The sequence below is a fragment of the Ursus maritimus genome, unplaced genomic scaffold (genome assembly GCF_017311325.1).
Source record: "Ursus maritimus isolate PB19 unplaced genomic scaffold, ASM1731132v1 scaffold_14, whole genome shotgun sequence".
Lineage (NCBI taxonomy): Eukaryota > Metazoa > Chordata > Mammalia > Carnivora > Ursidae > Ursus > Ursus maritimus.
Window position 1 is genome coordinate 58,001,323 of NW_024423786.1, and position 25,336 is coordinate 58,026,658.

Here is a 25,336-nt window from a genome sequence, read left to right on the forward strand (position 1 = left end):
GAAGACGGTTGTGATCAAATGGCCGCTGAGCCTAAGGGGTCAGACCAGTCACGCCCAGGAGGTACAGCCCTGGGGATGCTCAGGGCCCCTCTGATGCTGCCATCAAGGGGCCCACGTGCCCCTCCTCCCTGCCCCTGCAGGAGAGGCCGTGTTCATCCTGGAGTCACGGGGTAGCGACCAACCGGCCGAGGAGGTGAGAAGACACCAGGGGGATGACGGCGTCCTGGCCTGCCCACAGCGCCGCACTCACATACCGTATTTAAGGAGCAAGCTCTGCCGGACGGACGCCATGGAAGAGATGAGGGACGAGGCGTCGTACTGTGCGTCCAGGCGGTCAGTGACGGTGCACAGAGAGTCCAGCACTCTGGCAACACTTCCTCTCGCCAGCGCGAAGGCCAGAAGAGTCAGCTCCACCTCCGGAGTCGAACAGCAACTATGAACAAGGAGCCAAAAACCTGTCACTTCTTGGAAACACGGGAAAATCCAGGTAGCCCCCAAACCCCACGTAACCGACCACCAACAGTGAAATCCACCTATCACATGCTCTCTAGGTGTAGACCAGAAATACTTTCTCAAAATCCTCAAGACAACCTAAAGAAAAACTAGATCAACCCGGAGGACAGGGACGTTAAATCCTCCCCTCTGTGCCCTCCATCCGTAACTATTAAATAACACTAACAACACCCATTTTAACAAGTCAAACTTTATAAACCAAACCAGACGCACATAAGCCACACGCAAAGACGCCGCTACGGTAAGCCTCTGCTACTGAGAATGACTAGTGGCCGCAGACTCAAGGGCTCATCCCCCACACTAACGACCTACTTGACACGTACTCCTCCACACGCTTCTCCGTCTTTTTAAACACGTTACACTGACACTCGTGAACCTGTCCCGATGTCTCAGGACCTGGTTTGCGCGCCCTGGGGGCTGAGTGGACACAGGCCAGGGCTGTCCCCACAGCAGGCACTGAGTTTGTCAAGCAACTGAGGGGCCTCGTCCAGGCGCACAGACCAGCGGCCCGTTTGCCTGTGCAGAGGGAGGCAGGCGCCCGGTGAGGCCACGGTTTGGGGCTCCAAGTAAGCCGAGAGCTTCTGCACAGGGGACTCTGAGACACCCGTTCCAGCTGCATCACACGACCCCCCCCACGCCCACCCCTGGCGGTCAGGTGGTGTGGCTAGATAATGCAGCTTCGAGGGCTGAACTATGATTTTACTTTCTCTTCAGTCACTAAAAACGAGCCATTTTTAGTGCTAACCTTTAAAAGATTAAAAAAAATTTTTTTTAAGACTTAACAAGCACGTAGACCCTCTACCCCTACAAGCCCCATCTCATCAACCTTGACTTCACCTAGTTATCCTGATGAGGAAGCTGTCCACTTCTTCCAGAACGCTGGGAGACAGGAAAGTCGAGAAATCCGTAGATCCTGGTGAGAGGGAAAGCGGAGGCATGTGCTGCAGTGCCTTCCTGCAAGTGTGAGATGGAAAATCAGAACAAACCCAGGCAAAACATTAAATTAATAATACTCGACGAATACCAAATTGTCAGACGCCTGTTGTGATTAATCCCTCATGAACAAAGTCTTGCAGAGAGAGCCTGGCACACAACATCAAACCAGCTTTTCCCCCAGGAGTCATGGTGCCAAGTAACTTCATGGAATTTCCTTCTTTTTCATTTTAAGAGTTCCATTTCTCTCCACAGACACTTATTCCAGTCCTTGGGATCCAGTCTTCATTTCACGCAGGGTGGGCAGAAGACATGTACACTCTACAGAGAAAACCCTGGAGATCTCAGAAAACGTGGCCCCGGAGGCGGAGCAGTTGGTGGCCCCGTAAGCAGCTCATGTTACACATTCTGTCTTAAGACCTACGGCATCGACACACCGACCACCAATTTTCTTGCCCATAAACATGAGCACCTGTCACGGTTTCTCATCTTGCCTGTGTTTCTCGGCCTTTCTACCTTAATGTCTGCTTCAGCATTTCTCTTCTTGCCTGTGTTTCTCGGCCTTTCTACCGTAATGTCTGCTTCAGTGTTTCTTTTCTCTCGTCTCCTCTTACGTTTATCTCTGAATCCCCCAAAAGTTTTACCTCCTCCAGACTCATAGTCATCAGACAGACTGACGCAACCAAAAACGACTGGGCCTACTCTATGCCAGCAAGTGCGGGTGAGCGAGTGCCCTGCGAACAGCGTGGAGGTGTGCAAAAAGTAACTCAAAACTCTACAACTGACAGTCATTTCATGGGAACAGTAATGGGAATCCCTCAAATGATATGATTCCTAGTTCCAAACAGAGACAACACAGAAAGGCTAATACTGCGTCGGCTTCCCTCCGCTCGCATTCTTCTCTCGCTCTGCAAGGAGCCGCACGGGACGGCAGCCACACTGAAAGGCAGGTGATCAAGGAGGCCTAACGCACAGGAGCGCGCAGGGATTTACCAAATTTAGTTCTACTGATTCAAGTAAACATTTGTTTCATTATTCTTTTTATTTTGCCCACTGATTTTTTTCAAAAAAAATTTTACAGTAGCTTTAGATCACTGGTATTTAAATGTTAGGAGTGAAAACATAATTACACATGAACAGTTACAACTGTTTAGGAACATAAACTTTAAATATATCCATTCCTCAACAACTTGGCATTTCTTCACAAAAATAAGGTAGAAAGCTCTTCCTCTTCAAATTCAGTCCTTCCTCTAGAAAATTCAGTCCATAAAGCAGGGCTGTACAAGGCAGGCACTCGTGTGTGTTTGGGTGGGAGGACAGGGCACCATGGGGGCCCATAATGGGGTGCTGAGGTGGGTACAGAGCAAACTGAGGAAGGTAGCTGCACAAAAGGCCAGCCTGGCAGGGAACGTGAGCACCAAGGAGGGTGGCCTGGTGCTGGGCACAGGAAGACAAGGGGACGTAGGGCCTGTGCACAAGGACAGTCACAGCAGCAGCTCTGTAAAACGTGCTGGAGCAGGAGTCCGGGGAGGAGGGTGTCCAGACAAGGGCACGGGAGATGGGAGGCTGGTGATACGTAAATACAGCAGGGAAAACTCGGGCAGCAGTTTTCTCATTACCCGAGAAGGGAGGGGCAAACGCAGAGAGAGGAAACCAGAAGGAACACGGCAGTGCTGGAGTGGAAGTGGGAGTGTCGGTGCAAACTCTAGAGTTCCCAGCACTGCAGACGCAGAGATGACTACGGCTGTGAATGTGTGTAACGTACACACACGTGTGCATACTACTTCTGTACAAACATATTTCCTAGCGGGGTCCACTGAGAGGGCCTGAGAGAAGCAATGCTCTACCCACAATGAGCTTGTGTGTTGAGTTTCTAAAGACCATTCGCCACCAAAAGGGACAATGACCCCTCAGAAACAATGGCTGATTCCAGGACGGAGGCAGGGAGCATTCGAGACAGGCCTGGAATATTTTGTTGTTCTAGAAAGTAAGGAAGTGTTCCAAGTTGCTGAGGACATGCCAAAAGGACACAGAAACCAGACCAAAGGGGTTCCCATTGGCCAAATCCGGGCCAATGTCCCATCAACACCGTGATGTCATAAGCCAGGAGCACGTAACACAGGAACCACGAGTCCACACGGAGAGCAAGTTGGAGGACGAATGGGACACTTACAGTCTCAAAACTTCCGCACAAAATACCTAGTAATTACCAAGACAAAAATCTCTTCACAATGGAAAAATCCAGCAGACACCCCTTCCTTCAGGGATCAAAGTCAACGTGAGCAGCACTAGTAAGAGGACACTCTAAAGCTGTGTGTCACCGGACGGGACGCAATGAGAACGTGCCATCGCTTCGGTGACACTCCCGCTAGAGACACAAAACCTACACTGAATCATTATGAAATATCAGATGAACCAAAACTGAACAACGTTCCCAGAAATAACGAACCGATGATTTTCAAAAGTGTCAAAGTCATAACATCAAGGAGAGACTGAGGAACCGCCCACACTGAAGGACACTGAGGAGACACGACAAACACCAAGTGTGGCCCGGGTCCTTCTCCTACACAGGGTGTTACCGCGACAGCCTGCGGGACCCGAATGGAACCCGAGGACCGGTGGACAGCGCTGCGCCTCACCGTGAGCTTCCTGACCCTGATGGCTGCAGTGAGCGCTCCAGCTGACAGGAAACACGCACTCGTGTACTCAGGGACAACGGGGACCAGGTCTGTACCGTAGTCCCAAACGGCTCAGAAGGAAATAAAAGTTGTTTGCATTGTACTTGTCATAGTTCTCTAAGTTTCTAATTAGTTTTTTTTAAAAATGGTTAAACAGGAAGCAAGAAGGGCATATGGACAAATATGACTTCACATCTGGCGCTGCCCCCCATGTTCCTGGCGAAAAAGCTTCGTTCTCAGGAGACATCCAGAGAACCGCCGCTAGTACTCTCTCTCTCTCTCTCAGACACCGAACGTAAGCATAACGCTGGTACCCCTTTGCTTCTGCGGCATATGTCACCACTTCCTGCCGCGTCTGTTACCGCTGGGTCTTTCAGCCCTACAGGCTTTTTTTCTTTTTAATTTTTAATTTTTTTAAATTTAAATTTAATCAAATTTTAATTTTTTAATGTTATTTTTAAATTTACTTTTACCTTTTTAATTTTTATTTTCAAAAGTGATCTACATTTACAAATAAATTTGTTTAGTCTCTCTAAGCAGAGTTCACTCCACCGTGAGTTCCGAGGTCTGGACGCACACTGGCACATCCCTGCCAGCCCAGTGACGGGCCTCAGGGGCTGTCCCAGTACCCTCGTCTGTGACACGGGGTAAGTTTTACATACATGCTTCCCAACAGCAGGCGGTAAATACCACGTGGCATCGGATACAAAGTGCTCCGTGAATGGGAGCAACCGCTCCCCCGCGGGTGAGGAACAGAGCAGCGCGAGGGACCCCCTCCCCAGACTGGCGCCGAAGGCACAGACAGGAAACCCCAGGGCACCCGGGCCGAGCCCGAGTCTCAGGGACATGCTCTGCAGGGGGCGGGGACAACAGGGGCACCTGGACGGGCGGGGAAGCGGAGAGGGGGACTTACTGCGTGTTGTGCAGCACTGTCTGGACAAAGGCGGGGTTTGTCTCCATGGACGCCGTCACCAGAGAGGTCAGCAGAGACCAGTACCAGATTGCAGAAGCATCTGACACCGAGACCCCAGACTTCTTAACTCTCTGAAAGCCAACAGCCCTCAGACCATGAATTCTAGTGTCACATCCATCGCTAAGACAACGTTTTATGTTAATCTGGACATCTGTCAAGCGCAAACGACAAATTCAGTATTGGATTAACTTCTTCAGTTCAGCAAATGCTAGGCTCCCAACTAAAAGCAAAATAGTAATTCACATTTTGAAAAGAAAATTCTGAAACATACTTTGATGCCAGAAATAAATAATGTGTATAATGGAGCTAGCATATAATAAACTTGTCAGAAAAGCATCAACCAAACTAAGGAGTCATAAGAATAATGTGTAAATTTAAGGGTGGCTTAACCCTTTCCATCACAAAGTTTCTTAGGAATTTAGGCGTCCTGAAAATTAACACAAAGATCATTTTTTAAATCCTGATTAAATACATGGTAAGAAAATTTCTAGAATTTTTGCTAGGGTTCTGAAATTTTGATTTAAACAGTCGCTGTCTCACAGCAGTTGTGAGAATTTATTTTTAATAATCAAGTCCAAATGGATGACGGCACAGGCATGACTGACTTTTAAGAGCTGTCACAATTTCTTATTTGGGTTGGACGGGAGGAGGTGACAAGTTAAAAAGGACACAGCTGAGAGGAAGGAGCGTCACAGTGTGAGACAGGAAGCGTCTACTCCAGGAGCTTCACTACTGCTTTGCCTAGGGACGAGACACAAAGACTCTACCTCCCTAGGCCTCAGTTCCTCTGAGCAAAGTAAGAACACTTCTTTTGGCCCAGGAAAGCATTAGGAGAAATGAGACAAAACATGAGGCATCCCGGCTCCCTGAATGAAAAAAGCCTGGAAAGAAATCACAGAATTGTGATTATTTCCCAAATGCTGGGTGTGAAGCAAGGTCATCATAGTATAAAAATGGAAACAACCTACGTGTTCAGGAATACAGAGCTGGTTAAAATTAAGGCAAGTTCTTCTATGGCTAAATAAAGGTGTGCAAGAACACATGGTCCGACAATGTGCTAAAAAATTTACAAAACGGCATGGAAAGAATATCGCCATTTTGTAAATACATATGCATTTTTGTAAATAAGTATACAAATACATTTTGTGAAAACATATGCAACCCTATGTTTTATTTTAAAATAAACGTGCACGCACACGCACATACATAGACGCACGCTCACAAGTAAAGATCTGGAAGGGTCCACACTAACATATTCACAGTGACAATCCCTGGGTAGTGGGATTTTGAGTCATTTCTGTTTATCTATGGTTTTCTAATAAGGAAACAAGAACAAAATACTTTTAAGTAAAAAGGGCTTCTATAACTTTCTACAACACCACACAGATGAACTAATGGCTACTCCCACGTGCATCATGAGAAGCAAATCAAACCCCCAAAGACAATCTGACAGTTTCTCCCCTGGGGAGGTCTTCCCGCTAAAAACGATTCCTTCTCCCCCCGCCCCCCAGTCCCCTTAACCGGAGGGCAAGCGGCCTCGTGGTGACTCACAAAGCTGACTGATGTTGGCATTTTCCAGCAGCGTCACGTAGCCAGTGACATTGCTGGGAATGTGCACATCGCGGACGTCCTGCAGATCGCTGGCACTTCTCCCCACAGCCACCGTCACCTGCTGCGGCATGTAGCTCTGGTCAGTGGCGGCCACCGCGATGGACAAGTGCCGAAGCACAACGTCTGGCTTCATTTTTAAGCTGGAAAACACGGGGAGCACAAACGACAGGTGTTTACACAGGTCGAGACCCGCAGCATCCAAGACGCTCATCTCCACGGTCTTGTATCCGATGCGGTTAAGGACCCTCTTTCCGAAAAGCCGCCAACTGGAAGAGCCCTTGTGACCTTCCCGTGTCTCTCCAACCTCTTCCAGTTCAAGGTTAATCTTCCATTTCCCTTTAAGGTACCAGCCCAGGCAGGAAAGTACAATGTGAACACCCTAAACAATCGCTTTACCTGCAAGAAGCAAACGCTAGCCCTCGTCCAAAGAGCTGAATGTGCTCCGGACCCATCAATTAGATGCTGAAGGTCACCCGTACTCTCCATGCGAGAACAAGACAACTACTTCTACTTCCAACAACTGAAATTAGCCCACTCTCCAAAGAGACACGTGAAACTTTAGATGGCAGCTTCGAAGCTTCTAGAAACATCAGCTTACTGCCACCAGTTCGACCCCAGGGTTCCTGCTCACCCCATTCCCTCCTCCTCTGCCAAACTGGCCAAGATAGTTGCATAAAGATTTCTTTAATGCACAGAAAGGATCTTAAAAAGTAAAATCACATCTGATATAAGAAAAGTACTTGCCCCTTGTGATATTAATTTTCCTGAGAAACTAGTGAAAAAGATCTGAAATCAGTATTATAAAATATCAGTCAAATACTATTTTCTCCCTTGAAGTACCAAGTAAAGGAATTATCCATGTTTATGAATATATGAACCAGGTAGCAAGATTTTACGTAATTCTTTTCCCTTGATTCCTAAGGCATCTTCACAGATAGTCACTTGCAATAAGAAAACCACCACGCGGTTACGCAGAAAATATTCAAAAATTCAGGAAATAACTCGTCGCCACACTGAGGAGATGAGAGAAAGCAAGCAGGTACTTCTCTCGGGCTCCCGACAACCGCTGCTCTAGGACCCACCGAATCCAGTGAGAGCGTGCACTGCCGTCAGACTGCCAGTACGACGACGTCTCTCCGTTCGTCATCTTGTCGATGTCTGCAGGGTTGGAGGACGTTTCTATGTAAGCATAGCACTTTGCTACTGACTTGAGTTTATCCGTCTCTGGGCTTCTGGTTAGATCTCCAGGACTTTCTGCAGAGAAAACCAGATTCTATCACGTGACATGTCTTTCACAAAGGGAAAAAAAAGGGTCTTTTTTTTTTTTTTTAAGATTTTATGTATTTATTTGAGAGAGAGAGAGAGAGAGAGAGGGCATGAGCAGGGTGAGGGGTAGAGGGAGAAGCAGACTCCCTGCTGAGCAGGAAGCCCTGATGCGGGCCTCGATCCTGGGACTCCAGGACCCCGGGGTCATGACCTGAGCTGAAGCCACATACTTAACTGACTGAGCCACCCAGCCACCCCAAAAAGGGTCATTTAAAATATCTAACGTAAATATGCTCGGTACTTTGGCCCTAGAAAAAGAAGTATTCCTTAAAATCTCCTTCCAAAGAACCATGATAAAGCAGAAATTGGCCAAGGGTTGCTTCATGAGCTCACTGTAGTAAAATACTTAAATCACTGATATATTTGCAAAACCACACTAAGAGAAGAAAATGGTATCTTACAGTTTGAACTGACATTTCTTTTTTTTTTTTTTTTAAAGATTTTATTTATTTATTTGACAGAGATAGAGACAGCCAGCGAGAGAGAGAACACAAGCAGGGGGAGTGGGAGAGGAAGAAGCAGGCTCATAACGGAGGAGCCCGATGTGGGGCTCGATCCCACAACGCCGGGATCACGCCCTGAGCCGAAGGCAGACGCTTAACTGCTGTGCCACCCAGGCGCCCCTGAACTGACATTTCTTTAATTACGTGTGAGACTTCGTAAGCCACCTGTGTTTCGAGCAGCCCGGTTCTACCCTCTTCTGCTTTCTGCGGGGTCACAAGCCCCCTCGCCGGTTTGTATGTTATAGGGTGTATACACCCAGGCACGCGTCTCAGGTGATGCTCACTGGGAGCTGGGCACACCTCTCTGATCTTCTCCTACTGATTCAGTGCAGAGAGGAGGAAACAGAGGCAAGGCCCAGAGTTAAGTAAGGGCCCAAGGTCAGAGTTAGTAAAACGATTCAGACTGTGGTAACACGTCACAAAATATGTTCTGGTTCTGACTCTGCTTCTGACATATTCTGCTGCACAGAACTTCCAGTTTGCACACAGCCTACTTTATCAGCCTCCGATGGCTTCTGGGGCTCGCGTCTTGCTTCGCAAGGTCCCTGTGCCAGGAGCCCCACAGGTTGCGGCTACTCTCTTCCGGCACTTCACCGTTTCCTGACAGTTGAATTTTTCAGTGAACAGAATGGGTTAAGAATCTGGTTTTAAGTAATTGCTGGAGAGGATGTGGAGAAAGGGGATCCCCCCTACAGTGTTGGTGGGAATACAAGTTGGTGCAGCCACTCTAGAAACAGTGTGAAGGTCCCTTAAAAAGTTAAAAATTGAGCTACCCTATGACCCAGCCATTGCACTACTGGGTATTTACCCCAAAGATATAGACGTAGTGAAGAGAAGGACCATATGCACCCCAATGTTCTTGGCAGCATTATCCACAATAGCTAAATCATGGAAAGAACTGAGATGTCCTTCAACAGATGACTGGATTAAGAAGCTGTGGTCCATATATACAATGGAATATTACTCAGCTATCAGAAAGAACGAATTCTCAACATTTGCTGCAACATGGACGGCACTGGAGGAGATAATGCTAAGTGAAATAAGTCAAGCAGAGAAAGACAATTATCATATGCTTTCTCTCATCTATGGAACATAAGAACTAGGAAGATCGGTAGGGGAAGAAAGGGATAAAGAAAGGGGCATAATCAGAAGGGGGAGTGAAGCATGGGAGACTATGGACTCTGAGAAACAAACTGAGGGCTTCAGAGGGGAGGGGGGTGGGGGAATGGGATAGACTGGTGATGGGTAGTAAGGAGGGCACGTATTGCATGGTGCACTGGGTGTTATATGCAACTAATGAATCATCAAACCTTGCATCAGAAACCAGGGATGTACTGTATGGTGACTAACATAATGTAATAAAAAAACATTAAAAAAAAAAAAAAAGAATCTGGTTTTATTTTTTTCTCCAAATGGCTGGCCGGTTGCCCTGACCCCACTTGCTGACTAATGCGCCTTTCCATCCATGTGTGATGCTGACTCTATCTGGTACTATGCTCCCACACGCACTTGGGTCTGTTTCCGGACTCTACTATGCTCCACACTGTCCTTCACACTCCCAGCTTCTGAGGGAGTCCACGCTGCGTGTGGTGGCTCTCCTCACTGATTCACCCACGACTCACTCAGGACCTGCCAGTGCTGAGGATAATGACATGAACAAGGCAGACAAAACGCAGAGAAATAATAATGTTACAACGTCAAACCTAAGTGCCACTTAGACCATTAAACCTCCAAAGGTGATGGTGACGAGGGGGGGGGATGGGAGGGAGTAACTTAGGGTAATGAGCAAAGGCCTCCCGCAGTCACATCTGAGCAGAGACCTGAAGGCCGAGAAGCCAGCCGCGGAAAGGAAGGAAGGAAGGAAGGACGGGAGGGAGGAAGGAAGGAAGAGAGAGAGGGACAGAGAAAGAAAGCAGGCGAGCAGATCACATTCTTAGGCTAGGAACTGTTCTCGTTTTCGGCAACAAAGGCAGGGAGAAGGGCTGGCTCCTACGGCTTGTGGAACGAGGTCAGGAGCCCCCAGCGCATGCGTGCACGTACCCTTTTCTCGCTGGAGCAGCTGGTCCAAAGACTCCTTCAGAACAGAGGACCTCATGGAGCACACGTTGCCACAGCGGTCCAGCATGGGGCAGGGCACGGCCGCGCCGGAGAGCCGGTTCCGGTGCAGGAAACGCAGGATCAGGGCCGCATGCACACCCACGCCCTCCTTGCACTCAGAGAAGATGTCTATGAAACCTAGCGAGACAAAACCCATTTTGGTGTTTAGGAACCCACCACAACAGTGATCCCACACCCCCTGCCCAGTGGCCTCTCTGAACTGGCTGAATTAAAATCAGCCATTAAGAATCGTCACTGACACTTTCAGGGATAGGCTGGCGATGGGTAGTAAGGAGGGCACGTAGTGCATGGTGCACTGGGTGTTACACGCAACTAATGAATCATCGAACTTTACATCAAAAACCAGGGATGTACAGTATGGTGACTAACATAATGTAATAAAAAAACATTAAAAAAAAAAAAAGGAAAAGCCAAAAAAAAAAAAAAAAGAATCGTCACTGACACTTTCAGCTTTAATCATTTAAAAATCTAAACAAGTTTTAAGAAATGAACTCGTGGGGCGCCTGGGTGGCACAGCGGTTAAGCGTCTGCCTTCGGCTCAGGGCGTGATCCCGGCGTTATGGGATCGAGCCCCACATCAGGCTCCTCCGCTATGAGCCTGCTTCTTCCTCTCCCACTCCCCCTGCTTGTGTTCCCTCTCTCGCTGGCTGTCTCTATCTCTGTCAAATAAATAAAGAAAAAATCTTTAAAAAAAAAAAAAAAAGAAATGAACTCGTGGCTGGGTTGCCTGAGTGGCTCAGTCAGTTAAGTGGCCAACTCTTAATGATCTCAGCTCAGGTCTTGACCTCAGGGTCATGAGTTCAAGCCCCGCATTGGGCTCCATGTAGGGCATGGAGCCTACTTTAGAGGAAAAAAAAAAAAAGACAAGAAAAGAAATGAACCACTGGCAACCTCACTTTAAACATTAATTTGGGGGCGCCTGGCTGGCTCAGTCGGTGGAGCATGAGCCTCCTGATCCCAAGGTTGTGAGTTTGAGCCCCACGCTGGGTTGTTGAGATCACCTCAAACTAAAATCTTAAAAAATTTTTAAATTTCATTTTAGTTTAACAGAATTTTAGAAGACTTACAACAAATGACTCTTTGCTTCAATCCAAGCTTTAAGCACTGAAATACTGACGAGAAGTTTTTACACAATTTTGCACATAGACTGTGGACTAGCAATCACATCAGAAAGTAGAAGTGTAACTGTTTTTACACTAAGCTACGTGAGACTGTGATGATGATGATGCAGCCACCGCCCTGACCATACTCCCCGGTGGCATCTCGCTCACGGCTCTGCCCCAGGTGCCCCTCCCGGGCTCCACGTTCTGTCCGGAGCGGCTCCCTGCAGTCTGCCCGCTCTGTCCACCCCTCCGGCCACCACCCAGGCTCTGGCCTCAACACCTCCTGTACGTCCTGACCCACCCAGATTTCCTGAGTGGATCTCCTGGCTGCCCTTCGTCTGGCATCAACCCAAGTAATCCCACAAAAACACAACACACACACTGTCTACCCGCTGAAATCCTCTCATGCTCCATCACAACGTACAATACATACACCTGGACCAAGGTGCCCATAAGCCCGCGTGAAGGGGGAGAGGATAAACGCGGCAGCTTTTCCTGGAGCTCGGATACACTTGCAGATTTGGGCGACTTTCTTTTCTGTTTGCTTCCTAATGAATCATAACAGACACAAGGAAAAGTGCCAGCATTGCAAGTGTTTGCACAAACCAAACACCCCGTCTAAGCAGCACCCGGAACAAGGCTCCAGAGTTCTTAGGAGAGATCGTTTTAAGTGTGAAGCAAACAGGTTATGTTTGAGGATGAGACTTCGCATTGATTTTCAAGATGCAACACGAGGCCGAGGAGACACTGTGTGCTGGAAGCACCCCATCTTGGCGACGCCCCCCCAGGCAAACCCTGGAGACACCGGTTCGATTTCCCCAAGACTCGAAAGTCCGTGCCCCCCTCACCCGCCTCATACAGTTATTCCTCCATTGCCAGGCCCCACAGCAGCACCACCTTCACGTGATGACACGGCCGATGGCGCACCCACGTGCTCACGACGCACGTGAGAACATGGACAGACTCTTCCAACAGGAAGGCGTACAAGTCTGGCAAACACGGCACCAGCACGACGGGGTAAGAGACAGGCAAGTTCCAATCTCGGTTAGAAAGAGGGACGAGGAAACACATCCCAGGAGAGAGGCTAGCCCAGCTTACCACGGTTCGTGCTAGGACTGTGATAAAGCAATTTCTTTAAACGGAGTGGTGACAGAAAATTCTGACCAGAAGTCCCAGTCACGAGTCTGGTACACGAAACCGCACGTCTTCCTCACCTCATCTCCCCTCCGCAGTCGCCCAGAGCGACGCGCAGTAAGTGTTCTCTCAGTGGGTCCCCTGGTCTCCACCCCCTCTCCCCCCCGAACACCTGTCTGAGGGGTCCACATAAAGCTCCCGATGCTTCCCGTGTGCTGCGAATACAACAGTGGAGTGGTACGTAAACGCCAAGGTATAATAGAGCTAAACACAATCCCAAGCGTGACTTCCACTGCCGTGAGCGGGGGAAAAGCTCACATGTAGGGACCGCCTACAACGCTCCATAAAGACGACACAATTAGAGACAACTCGAGGAAGAACGGAAATCTGCGTTCTTCACTAATACCCAAACACCACGTTCCCCAGCTCAGACAGCCTCCACAGGAAGCCAGAGAGGTCCGGGGCAATCAGCTCACATTTACGCGTCTACCAAGTCTACACCTGCCTCCACGGCCGCCCTCGCCGGGCTCTGCACTAAGCACTACGATGCCGGATGCAGAGCGGGAAAGTTCTGAGATAAGCTGAGGCCAAAAGGGTGATATGCAAAGTTTTTTTTTTCCTTTCAAAAATTCAATTGTTTTCTCACTGGGAAAAAAAAGAGGGTAATTTAATTTTGATTCTGTCTTCTGAGACCCCAGAAGAAACCATACAAAAATACAAAGTTTTTTCATAGGTACAACGTAGAAGAAGTGTTGCTTCATTTGTACACTACTTGTATTATCACTTAAATTTCAGAGTGATAGCTTTCTAATAAAACAAAACAAACCAAACAAACAAAAAACCCCACTGGGTGCCTACCATATACCAAAAATGTGTTAAATGTCAGGACACAGCAGAAATAAAAGATCGCCGTCCTCCCGAGCTCACAGCGCAGGAGTAAAGACAGATACTAGGTAAGTGGGTAATTAGTTACAGTGGTGACACGAGGCAAGACACCTGCAGGACACCGGGAGAACATACGGTCAGGGCCAGGGACCTGGCCTTCCTGAGAGAGTGAAATAAAGAGATCCTCTACGGAAGGTAGGCTCACGACAACAGTTCATAGAAACGGTAGAACTGCCCAAGCGTCACGGTACCGGGGACCCAAGGAGATGATGACCCAGGACTGAATCAGTTCCTGTGCGTAATGGAGACTCCTGGAGAAGCACATTTAGCCCCTGGGGCCCTCACCGTGCCTACTTACAACCCGCAGGACAGCAAAGGTCACTCTGGCCCCAGGCGAGCACTTTCTGGCCTTCAGCACTGTGGGGAGAGCCTTACCTGGGACAAGAGAACAGGCCTGCAGCTGTCTGATGATGTGGCTTAGCTCCCCCTGGAGATTAGCTCCACTGGAATTCTTGAGGGCCTCCAACATGTTCTCAGCATCAACGGTACCATCGCCCTCCGCGTCAAACTGGGCAAAGGCCTACAACACAAGACATGCAATAAAATCACATCTGTTGCAAATCGGGACACTTTGTCGCTGCCAGTGCCCTCACGGTAGCTGGGGAAAGAGTCCACTTACATCATTCGGAGAACAAATTCAGGACAGTAACTCACTATACTTTGCAGGGCGTACGTACACAAGCATTACTTCATATACACACAATTTTGTCATCTCATCTCTCTTCCAAGAGATTAATCCCCTCCTTCCAAATAATTTCAGAAAGCAAGCAGTGCAACATTTTTCAGCTGGTTACAGAGAGCCAGAGAGAAAGCTAGAGTCAGAAACGTGGCTCAGAGGAGAACCGCCGGTTTAGCAGGGCTTTTCCTTTCAAACACTCTTCGGACACAAGACCGCACTGGATGTCTATCTACTTCACAGCTCTGTTTTCACTGACCTTTAGCCATAATCAAGCTTGCTCCCTGCCGGTGTCGGGCCATCGGGGGAACCGGGTACAGCGTGGGATTTGGTTTGAATCCTACTCTGTCACTAACCAGCTCTGTGACTATCCACACGTTCCTTTACCTGCAGAAGCCTCAGCTCCTTGATCTGAAAGATGGAGCAAATATTACCAAATCGCAGGCTGCTGTCTGGACTGAGTGGCATGTGAGCAGAGTCCAATACAATGAAAGCACATTAGAGTGCTTTTGAACCTGCACTGTCACCCTCTCCTGCGTCCCTGACACCTGCCCCCCTCACAGTCTACAAGTCTCTTCTCACCGGGCAACTGCCCCAGGTCCCCAGACCTCAGTCCCTCCAGCAGCAGTGGCTCCTCTCTTCCGGCTGATTTACCCGCTCACAGACGTCCCTCACCTGAAATACTTCCGGGTCTCCCACCTTCTTTTCTAAGGAATCCTCTCTCTCCCTTAAAACTCCTGCCTTTTCTTTATCTCCCTCCTTCAGGGAATATGGAGTGTCCCGCTGAGGTTTCCTGAATGACATGAGTACCTGATTTCCATCACAGACCTCTAAACACCTTGTTTAATAGGAACACAGCAAATCCTACACTCAGGTCCAAAAACCACGGGCATGAACGCAGGACGGGGGACAGAGTTTAGAGCAATGTGAGAGGGGAAGACGCAGCCTTCTCTTTGCATTTCCTCAACCTGACAAGATTATCCAAAAAAATAATAGGATCAAAGGCTATACCGTTCAAAGAACAATGTTGAAAAGGAGAGAAAATATCAGCCTGTTCTTTTCTAATTAGACCCTGTCAGGAAGCTGGGTTGAGTGTGGAAGGTCCACAGCAAAAGGAGAGGAGATGGACCAGAGCAAAGAGACCGTGGCAGAGAGAAGCCACCGCCTGTGAGGACGGGCGCCGGAGCACAGGCCTTCAGGGTCAAGGACAGCTGCCTGGGACGGGCTGTCACAAGAAAGCCCAGGGAAAACGAAACTCATGAGACAGAAGTTCCAGGGGAAAAAAATAATAAATTAATTGATTAATTAAAAAAAAAAAAGACGTTTGGGCGCCTGGGTGGCTCAGTCAGTGAAGCGTCTGCCTTCGGCTCAGGTCATGATCTCAGGGTCCTGGGATCGAGCCCCACATCGGGCTCCCTGCTCAGCTAGGAGCCTGCTTCTCCCTCTCCCTCTGCCACACCCCCTGCTTGTGATTGATATCTCTCTCTGTGTCAAATAAATAAAATAAATTATAAAATAAAATAATATAATAAAATAAATAGATCTCATGTTATGACCCAGTGCCTGTAATACGGATATAACAATGTAACACTTTCTCCTATCAGATACATTGTACCCTGATATTTTCTACTCCATTCTATTCTGTTTCACATTTAACATGCAAGCTAACATGCACTAAATAGATTCCCAACAGTTTGAAACTCTACAGCCTGGAATGGGGGGCCCCACACCCATCCGGATACAGTCGGTCTGGCCCTTATTGTGCGAAGCGAAGCAAGTCGACCTTCTTCTCTCTAGAAACAGAGCACTGCCCCCTATTTCCGTGGAGCTAACACCCATCTCCGCGCAGACAGTCGCCTGGCCTGCTGCATCCCCCTCCTCCTCTCCCGACTCAGGCCTCTTCCTACCATAGCCCCTTGTGTGCCTTGCCATCCACCCGGGAACTACTCAGGCAGCACCCAAGTGCAGGCCGTCGGCACGCAGCACGTGAGGAGATAAAAAGTGTAACGCAGTCAGACTAAGGGGAAGTCTGGATGCAAGGATGATGCCAGATTCAACCACTTCTCTGTGAGACCGGGGACGAGACCCTGAGCCCCTAAGTCTCAACCCCTCTTCCTGGCCAGCCTTTCCTCAGAGCTTGTTGTGGAGACTCAAAGGCTTCAGGAACAAGACTATGCCAAGTAAACAGGGAAGGACAGTTACTACAACCTCGCTACAAAGCCTTAGCCCCCCACCTTGCAGACCAAAGACAGAGACGCAGACTGGCCGACGGTGGATTCCCACCCATTGGCCCCTGCCTGAGGGCAGCATTCGAAGGCGCTCAGACCATCCTGTTCAACCTCCTCAACCACCCGCGGGATCAAGACCACGGTGTACACGAGAACGTACCAAAACCCTCACAGACCAGAACCGGGGCCTGAAGCAGCAGAACGCTCGCGTCGGGCTGCATACACAGGCTGCACACTGGTTCAACCTCAGAGGAACAAGCTGCATAAGAGACCTGGATCCGGTCCCACTTCTGCCACTTGCTGGCTGCGAGGCTCACCACGCCCTTGAGGCCTCAGTTTACCCATGAGAGAACATGCTGCATCCATGTCTAAGTGAAGTACTGAAAGGGTGGTCACACAGAAAACGAGTAGACACTCCCAGCGCAGAGCTACAACAACAGAGAAGACCACCACCAGCGGCCGGAGGGGCGTGCCAGGCACTGTTCTAGGAGCGCTGCAAGCACCGAGTCATGGACCCCTCATGCTCACCATACAAGGTAGCTACTATCACCGTGCTCGTCTTTTAGGAGAGACAGCACAGACACAGAGTGGTTGTGTGAGTTAGTCACGCGGCTTGAGGATGGTGGAACCAGGATTTTCCCACATGCAGTTTGACCGCAGAGCCCAAGTCTGAAACTCAGGCTACAGAAGAACAGTGGGACAGGCAGACTTACAAAACAGCAAGCTCCCTGGTGCCATTAACAGACTCACCACACAGCGGTCGGGCATAGTACAGAAGGGACTCCTCTACTGGGCAAGGGGAGGGGACAGGTTGCACGCAATGCTTACTAAGGTCCCTTCCGACTCAAAGTCTAGACTAAGTGCCAAAGGAGTACCATTCCCAAACTCTGCCACTCTTTTTTTTTTTTTTTTTTTTTGAGAACACACGCACAAGCAGGGTGGGAAGGAAGGGCAGAGGGAGGAGGAGAGAGAGAATCCCAAGCAGGCTCCACACTGAGCACAGACCCAAGTGGAGCTTGATATCACGACCCTATTGTGATCATGACCTGAGCCAAAATCAGGAGTCAGATGCTCAGATGACTGAGCCACCCAGGCGCCCCTGTGCTATACCTTTCAAATGTATCCCTTCCTTCCTTTGCCTGGCAAATTCTTCCAGCCTCTCAAGCCTTGGTTTGGTGAAGCCTTTCCCAAACTCCATGCTACTGTTAAATGCTCCTCTGTGGTCCCTGGAAGTGCAAAGGGCTTAGGATGGAGCAAAGGGCTACAGGGGGTAAAGGGAGCCAAGGACAAAATCCCCATGTGTATGAGAAACTGGAATGGGCTTGGCTGGCTAAAAAGCACCAGGAGATAAGAGTGCAAAGGTATAAAGACCTAAAGGTTAGCCTAACACTTGATTCTAAAAGCAATGGTGAGCCACTGAAGTTTCTACAATAGGACAGTACATGGTGAAGTGGTATTTGGAAATCTGGGGAAGGCAGAACAAAGCTGTGGCCTTTCTTCTACAGCTCTTCTCCAGAAGAAGCCAATACCATCATCCCTGACAAGGCAAGGCACACAGCGTCAAAATAACCCCCAATTCACCCAGCATCTTTCTCTCCTACACTGCCTGCCTCATCACCATCGATGGCCATCGCTCACTGAAGGCTTCCTTGTGCCGGAGCAAGGCAGGCAGGTGGGGGGGGCCTCACAGCCGAGCTGCGGGACAAGACCAGACAGTGCGCTCTAAATGCCAAGCGACGTGCACAGAACAGGAAACAAGACCCTCAAGGCTGAGGCCAAAACAGAGTTTTACAGAAGACACTGGAATCATGCCACGAGAAAGGTTTGGTCCTGACCAGGTGATGGTGCCAAGGCAGAGAATCTTGAAGAGCTGAGAGAAACGAGGTCCACACACGGGACAAGGCAGGTGTTCCACTGGCTAGGGGACAGGGCTGGAGCAGGGGAACAGAGGCAGGTGAGGTCAGACAGGGAGACAGGCCAGCCCGTGGGCTCTAGCCCATTCTGAGAACTCCTCAGACGCAGGGAGTCTCTGCAGGGCCTGAGCTGAGGGCGAGCAGTGTCGCAGCCTGCTTCATCTTCGCTGCAGACATGAGTCTCTCACACCCTGCGTCTTGAAAGGGTAGAGAACTGTATCTGCATAATTCGACTTGCATAGTTCTTGGGCTCAGAGCCATTCTAAACGAGCTGATCAAAACTTGTTTTTATTATGTTCAGTTAGCCACTGTACATCGTTACTTTCAGATGTAGCGTTCAAGGGTTCATTAGTTGTGTAACACCCAGTGCTCATCACCACACGAGCCCTCCTTAATGCCCACCACCCAGTTACCCCATCCCCCCACTCCCCTCCTCTCTGAAACCCCAAGACTGTTTCCAGGGGCCCATAGCCTCTCACGGTTCGTCTCCCTCTCTGATTTCTCCGCCCTTGGATTTCCCTCCCCTCCCCTGTGGTCCTCCGTGCTATTCCTTATGTTCCACACAGGAGTGAAACCATATGACAGTTGTCTCTCTCTGTTTGACTTATTTCACTTAGCACAATCCCCTCCAGTTCCAACCATGTCGATGCAAATGGTGGGTATTCACCGCTTCTGATGGCTGAGTGATACTCCGCTGTATACATGGACCACATCTTCTTTACCCATTCGTCTGCTGAAGGGCATCGGGGCTCCTTCCACAGTTTGGCTATTGTGAACATTGCTGACTAACACTTTTGACATAATAATGACAAATGGTATTTTTCTCTAAATTTCCTCTAAACCAAACAGTGACTAAGACCCTTTTTAAGTTTTCACTAAGACTACATTTAACTGTTGCCTCAAACATCAAAAATACCTTACTACTCCAAGGTTACAGGTTGAATACACAGCACAAGACTGAAGAATGAGGACAACACCATGTTCAACCACTAAGCACCCGAGGGCCCTGGGGGGAGTGCCTACTGAGCACTGGCTGTGAGCCAAACCGTGCGAGGCAATAAGCAAACGGACAACAGTGGTCCTGCCCTCGGACTTCACAGCCCAACGAACTTCATATGGCAATTCTTAAAATAAGACCTATTTCTCTCAAATTCCCACCTGACAGACGTCTGCCATCATCCTGTGTTCAGCACCTTTTCCTGCCTGAGCCTCAGCACAATTTTCTGGAAGCACAGCGTACCGAGAGCACGAACACGGAATCTCTAATCTCTGGTGTCAAACAGGGATTTAATTTTAACTCTATTTCTCCTCTGCACAAAAGTCAATTGGACGTTGCTCCCGAGGACCAAACCGGAGTCCGCGGCACGGACCACACCTATCAGGAGAGAAGGTATGCCACACTATAAAATGACAAAGCTCCGGACTTTGATCTGTAGTACAGTTCCAGCAGCTTCTTCAGGGTACCACCTCAAGCAACCGAGGTCATGGGAACGTGAAGGCAAGACCTGGGGGACACAGATGGCAACACAGATCCAGAGCCCGAGAACAAGCCTGTAAAACTGGGAAACACCCAGCATCATAAGCATCACGTATGCCAACGGTAAGCTGCTCTGCTGTGCTGGGTCTCATAACATGAAAGAAGAGATGTAACTCCTCATTTTAGCTGCTACTATAAAGACATTTTATTATCATCTCCCTTAAACCCGTAAACTTCGAGTATCACGATACATCTTCACAAGCTGACGTGTAAAATTAACTAAGACACAGAAATGTCTACTTACTCAAATCGAAGGACAGACTTATTTTAGAGCATGGAATCACATATTTGGCTAATACTTATCTTCTTGGCTATTTCCCCGTATAATTACTCCATACTGACAGACAGGACAAGCACGGCGAGTTATCCCAATCAGCTTTTTAAACCCTGGCGAAGCCCTCCCCTGGAGACAGACCTGCTCTCTTCAACTAACAAGAGCTAAGCAGTGGGAGGGGAAAGGCACCAGATTTTAGTACCAGGCCAAGCCCCAACTGTCCCCACACCAATTCTAATAAAGGTGAACAGGCCTCAAGAAAAATACACGATGCTTTTCTCATATTTGAGTTATCCTTGCTGGGCCTCCCTTAGCACGTAGGGGAAAATTAAAGAATTAAGACTTAAAAAAAAATGATGAGACTAAAGAAAAATAATCCCAGAGAACCATGTCCTTCACGGAGGAAGAGCACAGGGCTTGGAGTCAGAAGACTCACACTGGAACTCCCTTTCGCATGCTACTTGAGTGAGTCCCTGTAGGGCTCCTACAGGTCTTCCGTCTCATCCTCGGTGTGGAGGGGGGTCCCCATCAACCTTGCACGGTTGCCCTAAGTCATCAGACACCCAGTATTTGAACACACTGTAGAGGGGGAGGGGAGACGGCTACACAGATGTGAGAGAAGACTTCCAACATGTATTTTGTGAGTTCGGCATATGGATACTTCATACTCCATGACACAGCTCTAGGAGGCCCCAGGGATTTTTACGACCGTGGTTCAAACTTACGACATTTTACAAGTCACCACTTCTTACTGCTGGGCTTCTGACTCCTTAATGTTTATTTCTGCCACACATGTGACTACTACGATTTTGTGTTTCATTACAGGAAGGTACGACCGCTCAGGTTTTTCTTCCCATGCGTTTCTTTAGTTACAGTGGTTGAATGACCCCTGGATCTACTTCTGCTCAAGAGTCCACGGACAACCTCTACGGGGCTGAAGTTCTCACACAGCACGCACCACAGGAGGAGGAAACGTGGGGCTATTTTCTCATGAAACCCCGAAAAACAGATGACTGTATCTCAAGCAGTCTTCTCTCCTAGGACTCCCAGCCTGAGAGATACCTCCACTTAGCTGCCCACGGACACATGAAGCTCAGAATGGCGGAACCAAACTCAACTTCTCTCTCCAGATCTTCCCTTCCTGAAAAGGTTTCTGTTCTCAATAACCAGCTCTATCACCTTTCCGATCGCTTAAGACAGTAATGCTGGTAAAGTCATCCTCAATTCCCTTCCCCTTCTAATCCTCTACTCACACAGAAGTCTCGAGGACAGCTTATTCTACTTCCTAAACAGCTCTCAAAATTGTTCATGCCATTTAAGCCGCCACCACCCCAGCCCAAGCCACCTAGTCTCTTACCTGAACTGTCACAGTAGCTTCCTAACTGATCTGCTTGGACCCACTCTAGCCCCTCTCCAGCCGCTCCCCACAAGGCAGCCACAGCATCACGTACCTTGCTTAAAACTCCAGCTTCCAAAGTCCTATTTAACAGAGGCTACCAAGGACTCCCCATGACCCGATTCCTGACTACTTCTCTAGCCTCGCTCTCCTCCTTCGGCATTCAGGGATCCAGCCATGTGTGTCACACTAACTGTAACCCGGTTATCTGTTCTCCTCTTTCTCAGTAATCACATCCTTATTTTTCAGCTACATACATGGCTATGGAATAAAAGTCTCTCCCAGCCTCCCTTGCAGCTCAGCATGGCCATGTCACTGAGCTTGAGCCAATGCGAGGTAAGCTCTGCCCTTAAGAAAGGAGGTGTGGTCCTCTCCTTCCATTTCCCTTTCCTGTGGTGGTAATGCACAAAGTGACAGCTGAAGGAATCATCTGGATCAGTAGGTAGAAGGTGGCCATGGAGGATGACAGCACAAGATGGATGGAGCCCAGTCCCTGACGACTGAAACTGCCATGTCAAACCTGGACTAGCCACCTGGACTTTTTCGTAAGAAGTTTGTTTACTATTTTTTTCTAAGATCTTATTTATTTATTTGTCAGAGAGAGAGAGAGAGAGAGAGAGAGCGCGCGCACAAGCAGGGGGAGTGGCAGGCAGAGGCAGAGGGAGAAGCAGGCTCCCCACAGAGCAGGGGGAGCCTGATAAGGGACTCCATCACAGGACCCCAGGCCACCCAGGCGCCCAGAAGCTTGTTTACTATTTAAACCACCGATGCACTGACTTTTCTGTCCCTTGAAGCAGTTTTCTCTAAGCCAAATACATCACACCATTCTTCCAGATTCTCCGTTCTTAGAACTGTGACTTGTTCACGGGACTCCCGCTCCCCGAAGCGCTGCTAACACTCTGCTCCTTGTCTGTTATCACCCTTCAAATCTGAGCTGAAATGTGACCTTCCAGGTAAGTTTTTCTTGACTTCCGAGGTGAGGTTAAATACTCGTGCTATATTTTTCCTTACTTTCCTTTGGCTAATACTCACTACTGCTGTAACTGCTGGTTTCATGTGAGGTCCCTTCAGTACTACACGCTCTTTAAGAGCAAGTATCTGCTTTGTCCACAGTCATCCAAGTGCCTGGCACTCAGTATGTGCCCAACAAGTATTTGGGCAATATCACAGCCCCTTGAGTGATTTCTGGACCACACCTTAAGGACTTCTTGGCCTTGGCTGCCGGGGTGGCTCAACTGGTTAAGCATCTGCCTTTTTTGGCTCAGGTCACAATGTCAGGGTCCTCAGATCTAATCCTGTATCCGGTCCTTGCTCAGCAGGGAGTCTGCTTCTCCCTCTTCCCCTCCCCTCGTGTTCTCTCTCTCTCAAAGTAAATAAATAAAATATTTAAGAAAAAAAGGACTCTTGGCCTTACATTATAGGACTCCTGTCAACTCTGCTCGCAGGTCTATTCCTGTCAGGCATTCTCAATGTAAATACTGTTTCTCTCCATTCCCTTCTGGACAATTCTGAAATGTGCCAACTCCTTCAACAGATCTACACAGCTCTTTCTAGCACCATTTCATTTTCTCTCGATACACCTAGAGCTAGAGAGTAAAACACTATGTGGACCCTTGGAATTAAGAAAATATATATATGGAGACCCTTCACTAACTAGTATGACCATATTCCCAAGAACTGCAATGTCTTACAGGTATTTTTTTTTAAGAAACTATAAGAAACGTACAAACCCTAGTATCTGAATTCTGACCATATACAGGAAAACATTCTTAAAATATTTTAAAAGCCTCTGGTTGTACAGTGTACATCCCTTTTTAATGGCATTACAAGCACCTGTCAATTTACTACTTTAAATACTCACCCTTCACTGACACTGAAGGTTCTGCACAGCTTACTCACTTTCACAAATTAAGCATCTTTCTGTTATAACACTGTAGAGTTAAAGAACTAGGGTTCCAAGAAGGAGGCAGTGGGACATAAGACAAAGAAGCAAACAAACCAAGAGATCTGAGTGCTAGGTCTTAGACTGCCAATGAGTCAGTGGGAGACCCTGGATCCGTTCTCCTTTTAACTGTAAAATGAAAGGTACAAGTAATTTCTGACATCCCTTCTGAGGAAAAACTATTTTGTTGCCATATCAATTTGCTGTTCATGATTTAACAGAAATGATGTTGATGATTATGCCAAAAACTGTATCATTACAAGTACTGGCACGAAACCTGACGTTTGCCTGTCAGTTTCAGGTTACATGGAGATTTAAGTGAGTCTAAAATATGGTTCTTCGACTATCTAAAAACAAATGTGTATTCTGGAAAAGGTGGTTTTGTGTGATGAGAATGGCTTTCCGCAGGCGAGCTTTTCCAGTACATGTCATTCTCCTCCCACTGGGTTCAGAAGGGGCTCGGTAAAATCCCACCGGCCAGTGAAACAGAACGGTTTTCACTGCCCCTCCCTTGATCCCTAGGCCTCCGTTCCCTTCAATCGTCCTGGAGCCTGATAAGGAAGATCCGGAGAGCAGCCGGTGCGGCGTCAGGCAACAGCACAAACGTCTGTACTACAAGAACATGGAAAGACACTTGGGCTTGTCGAGTTCTTCGAATCAAGGACGGCCCCGTCTAGGCTTTCCACACCCCTAGCAGAGGTCACAGAGATTCGCGGCCGTCTCCCGGAACGTGCAGGCTGGATGCTAGCGCCCCAACCTCCCACTCTCCTGCCTGGCCCGCCTAGAGCCACTGCCCACCTCTTCACACCCTACGAGGCGACCGCCCTGCCCCCGCCCCGCAGTCGCCAGCCGGTCCTGACCTCCTCGAACTGCTCGCTCGAGCAGCCGGCGCCGCGAGCCTCCAGCAGCTCCCGGAACTGCTCCAGGGTGACGGACTCTTCGCCGCGGCCCAGCCGCTCTTCCAGCCAGCGCAGCAGCGCGCCGTGGTGTCTAGACACCAGAGACTCGCAGGGCGGCGCGGGCCGCAATGCCGCCGCCGCCTCTCGTAGCCGGGCCGGCTCCAGCAGCGCCGCGGCGGGCGGCAGCGCCGGCGCCGCGGGGCCCGAGCCGGAGATCGCGCCCGAGTCCGCGGCCCGGTCCTGGTGCGAGCCCCAGCCCTCGCCCCCGGCGGCAGCCGCTTCGTCTTCACTGCTCTGACTCGGAGCGTTCCCCATGGAGTCTCAGTCTCGGGCGTCCGGCTACGCCGCCGCCACCGCCGCCGCCTCCCCGCCTCGACCTGTCAACCTCCGGCGGCACCCGGCGGGCGGGGACGGGGAGGGGACGACGGCAGGGAAGGCTTCCGGCTTCCTCGCCGTCAAGCGAGGACTGCCGTCGCAAAGGCGCCGTCAAGCGGACTCAAGCAGATGCCGTAAGACAGAGAGCGGAGGACGGCTTCAGCAGAGGGTGGAACCCGGGTTTCCCAGAGGGCGAGTCCGTCCTAACGTCTACGTAATCTCGCAGCCTCCTTTGCCGCCATCTTTGTTGGGGGCGGCA

General features: G+C 49.3%; 1 protein-coding gene across 1 annotated transcript in view; it reads right to left on the reverse strand.

Moving 5' to 3' along the window:
• Positions 1–25,032, reverse strand: part of ZZEF1 (zinc finger ZZ-type and EF-hand domain containing 1) — a 99,779-nt gene extending 74,747 nt beyond the window's left edge. Inside the window, exons 1-8 of the mRNA XM_040629827.1 lie at positions 24,664–25,032; positions 14,213–14,357; positions 10,578–10,772; positions 7,791–7,962; positions 6,649–6,848; positions 5,038–5,248; positions 1,351–1,467; positions 255–433 (exon numbers count right to left, since the gene is read on the reverse strand). Of these exons, the coding sequence (XP_040485761.1) occupies positions 255–433; positions 1,351–1,467; positions 5,038–5,248; positions 6,649–6,848; positions 7,791–7,962; positions 10,578–10,772; positions 14,213–14,357; positions 24,664–25,017 (1,573 nt within the window). The 5' untranslated portion in view covers positions 25,018–25,032. The remainder of the gene's footprint in view (positions 1–254; positions 434–1,350; positions 1,468–5,037; positions 5,249–6,648; positions 6,849–7,790; positions 7,963–10,577; positions 10,773–14,212; positions 14,358–24,663) is intronic.
• Between the last annotated feature and the right edge of the window lie 304 nt (positions 25,033–25,336).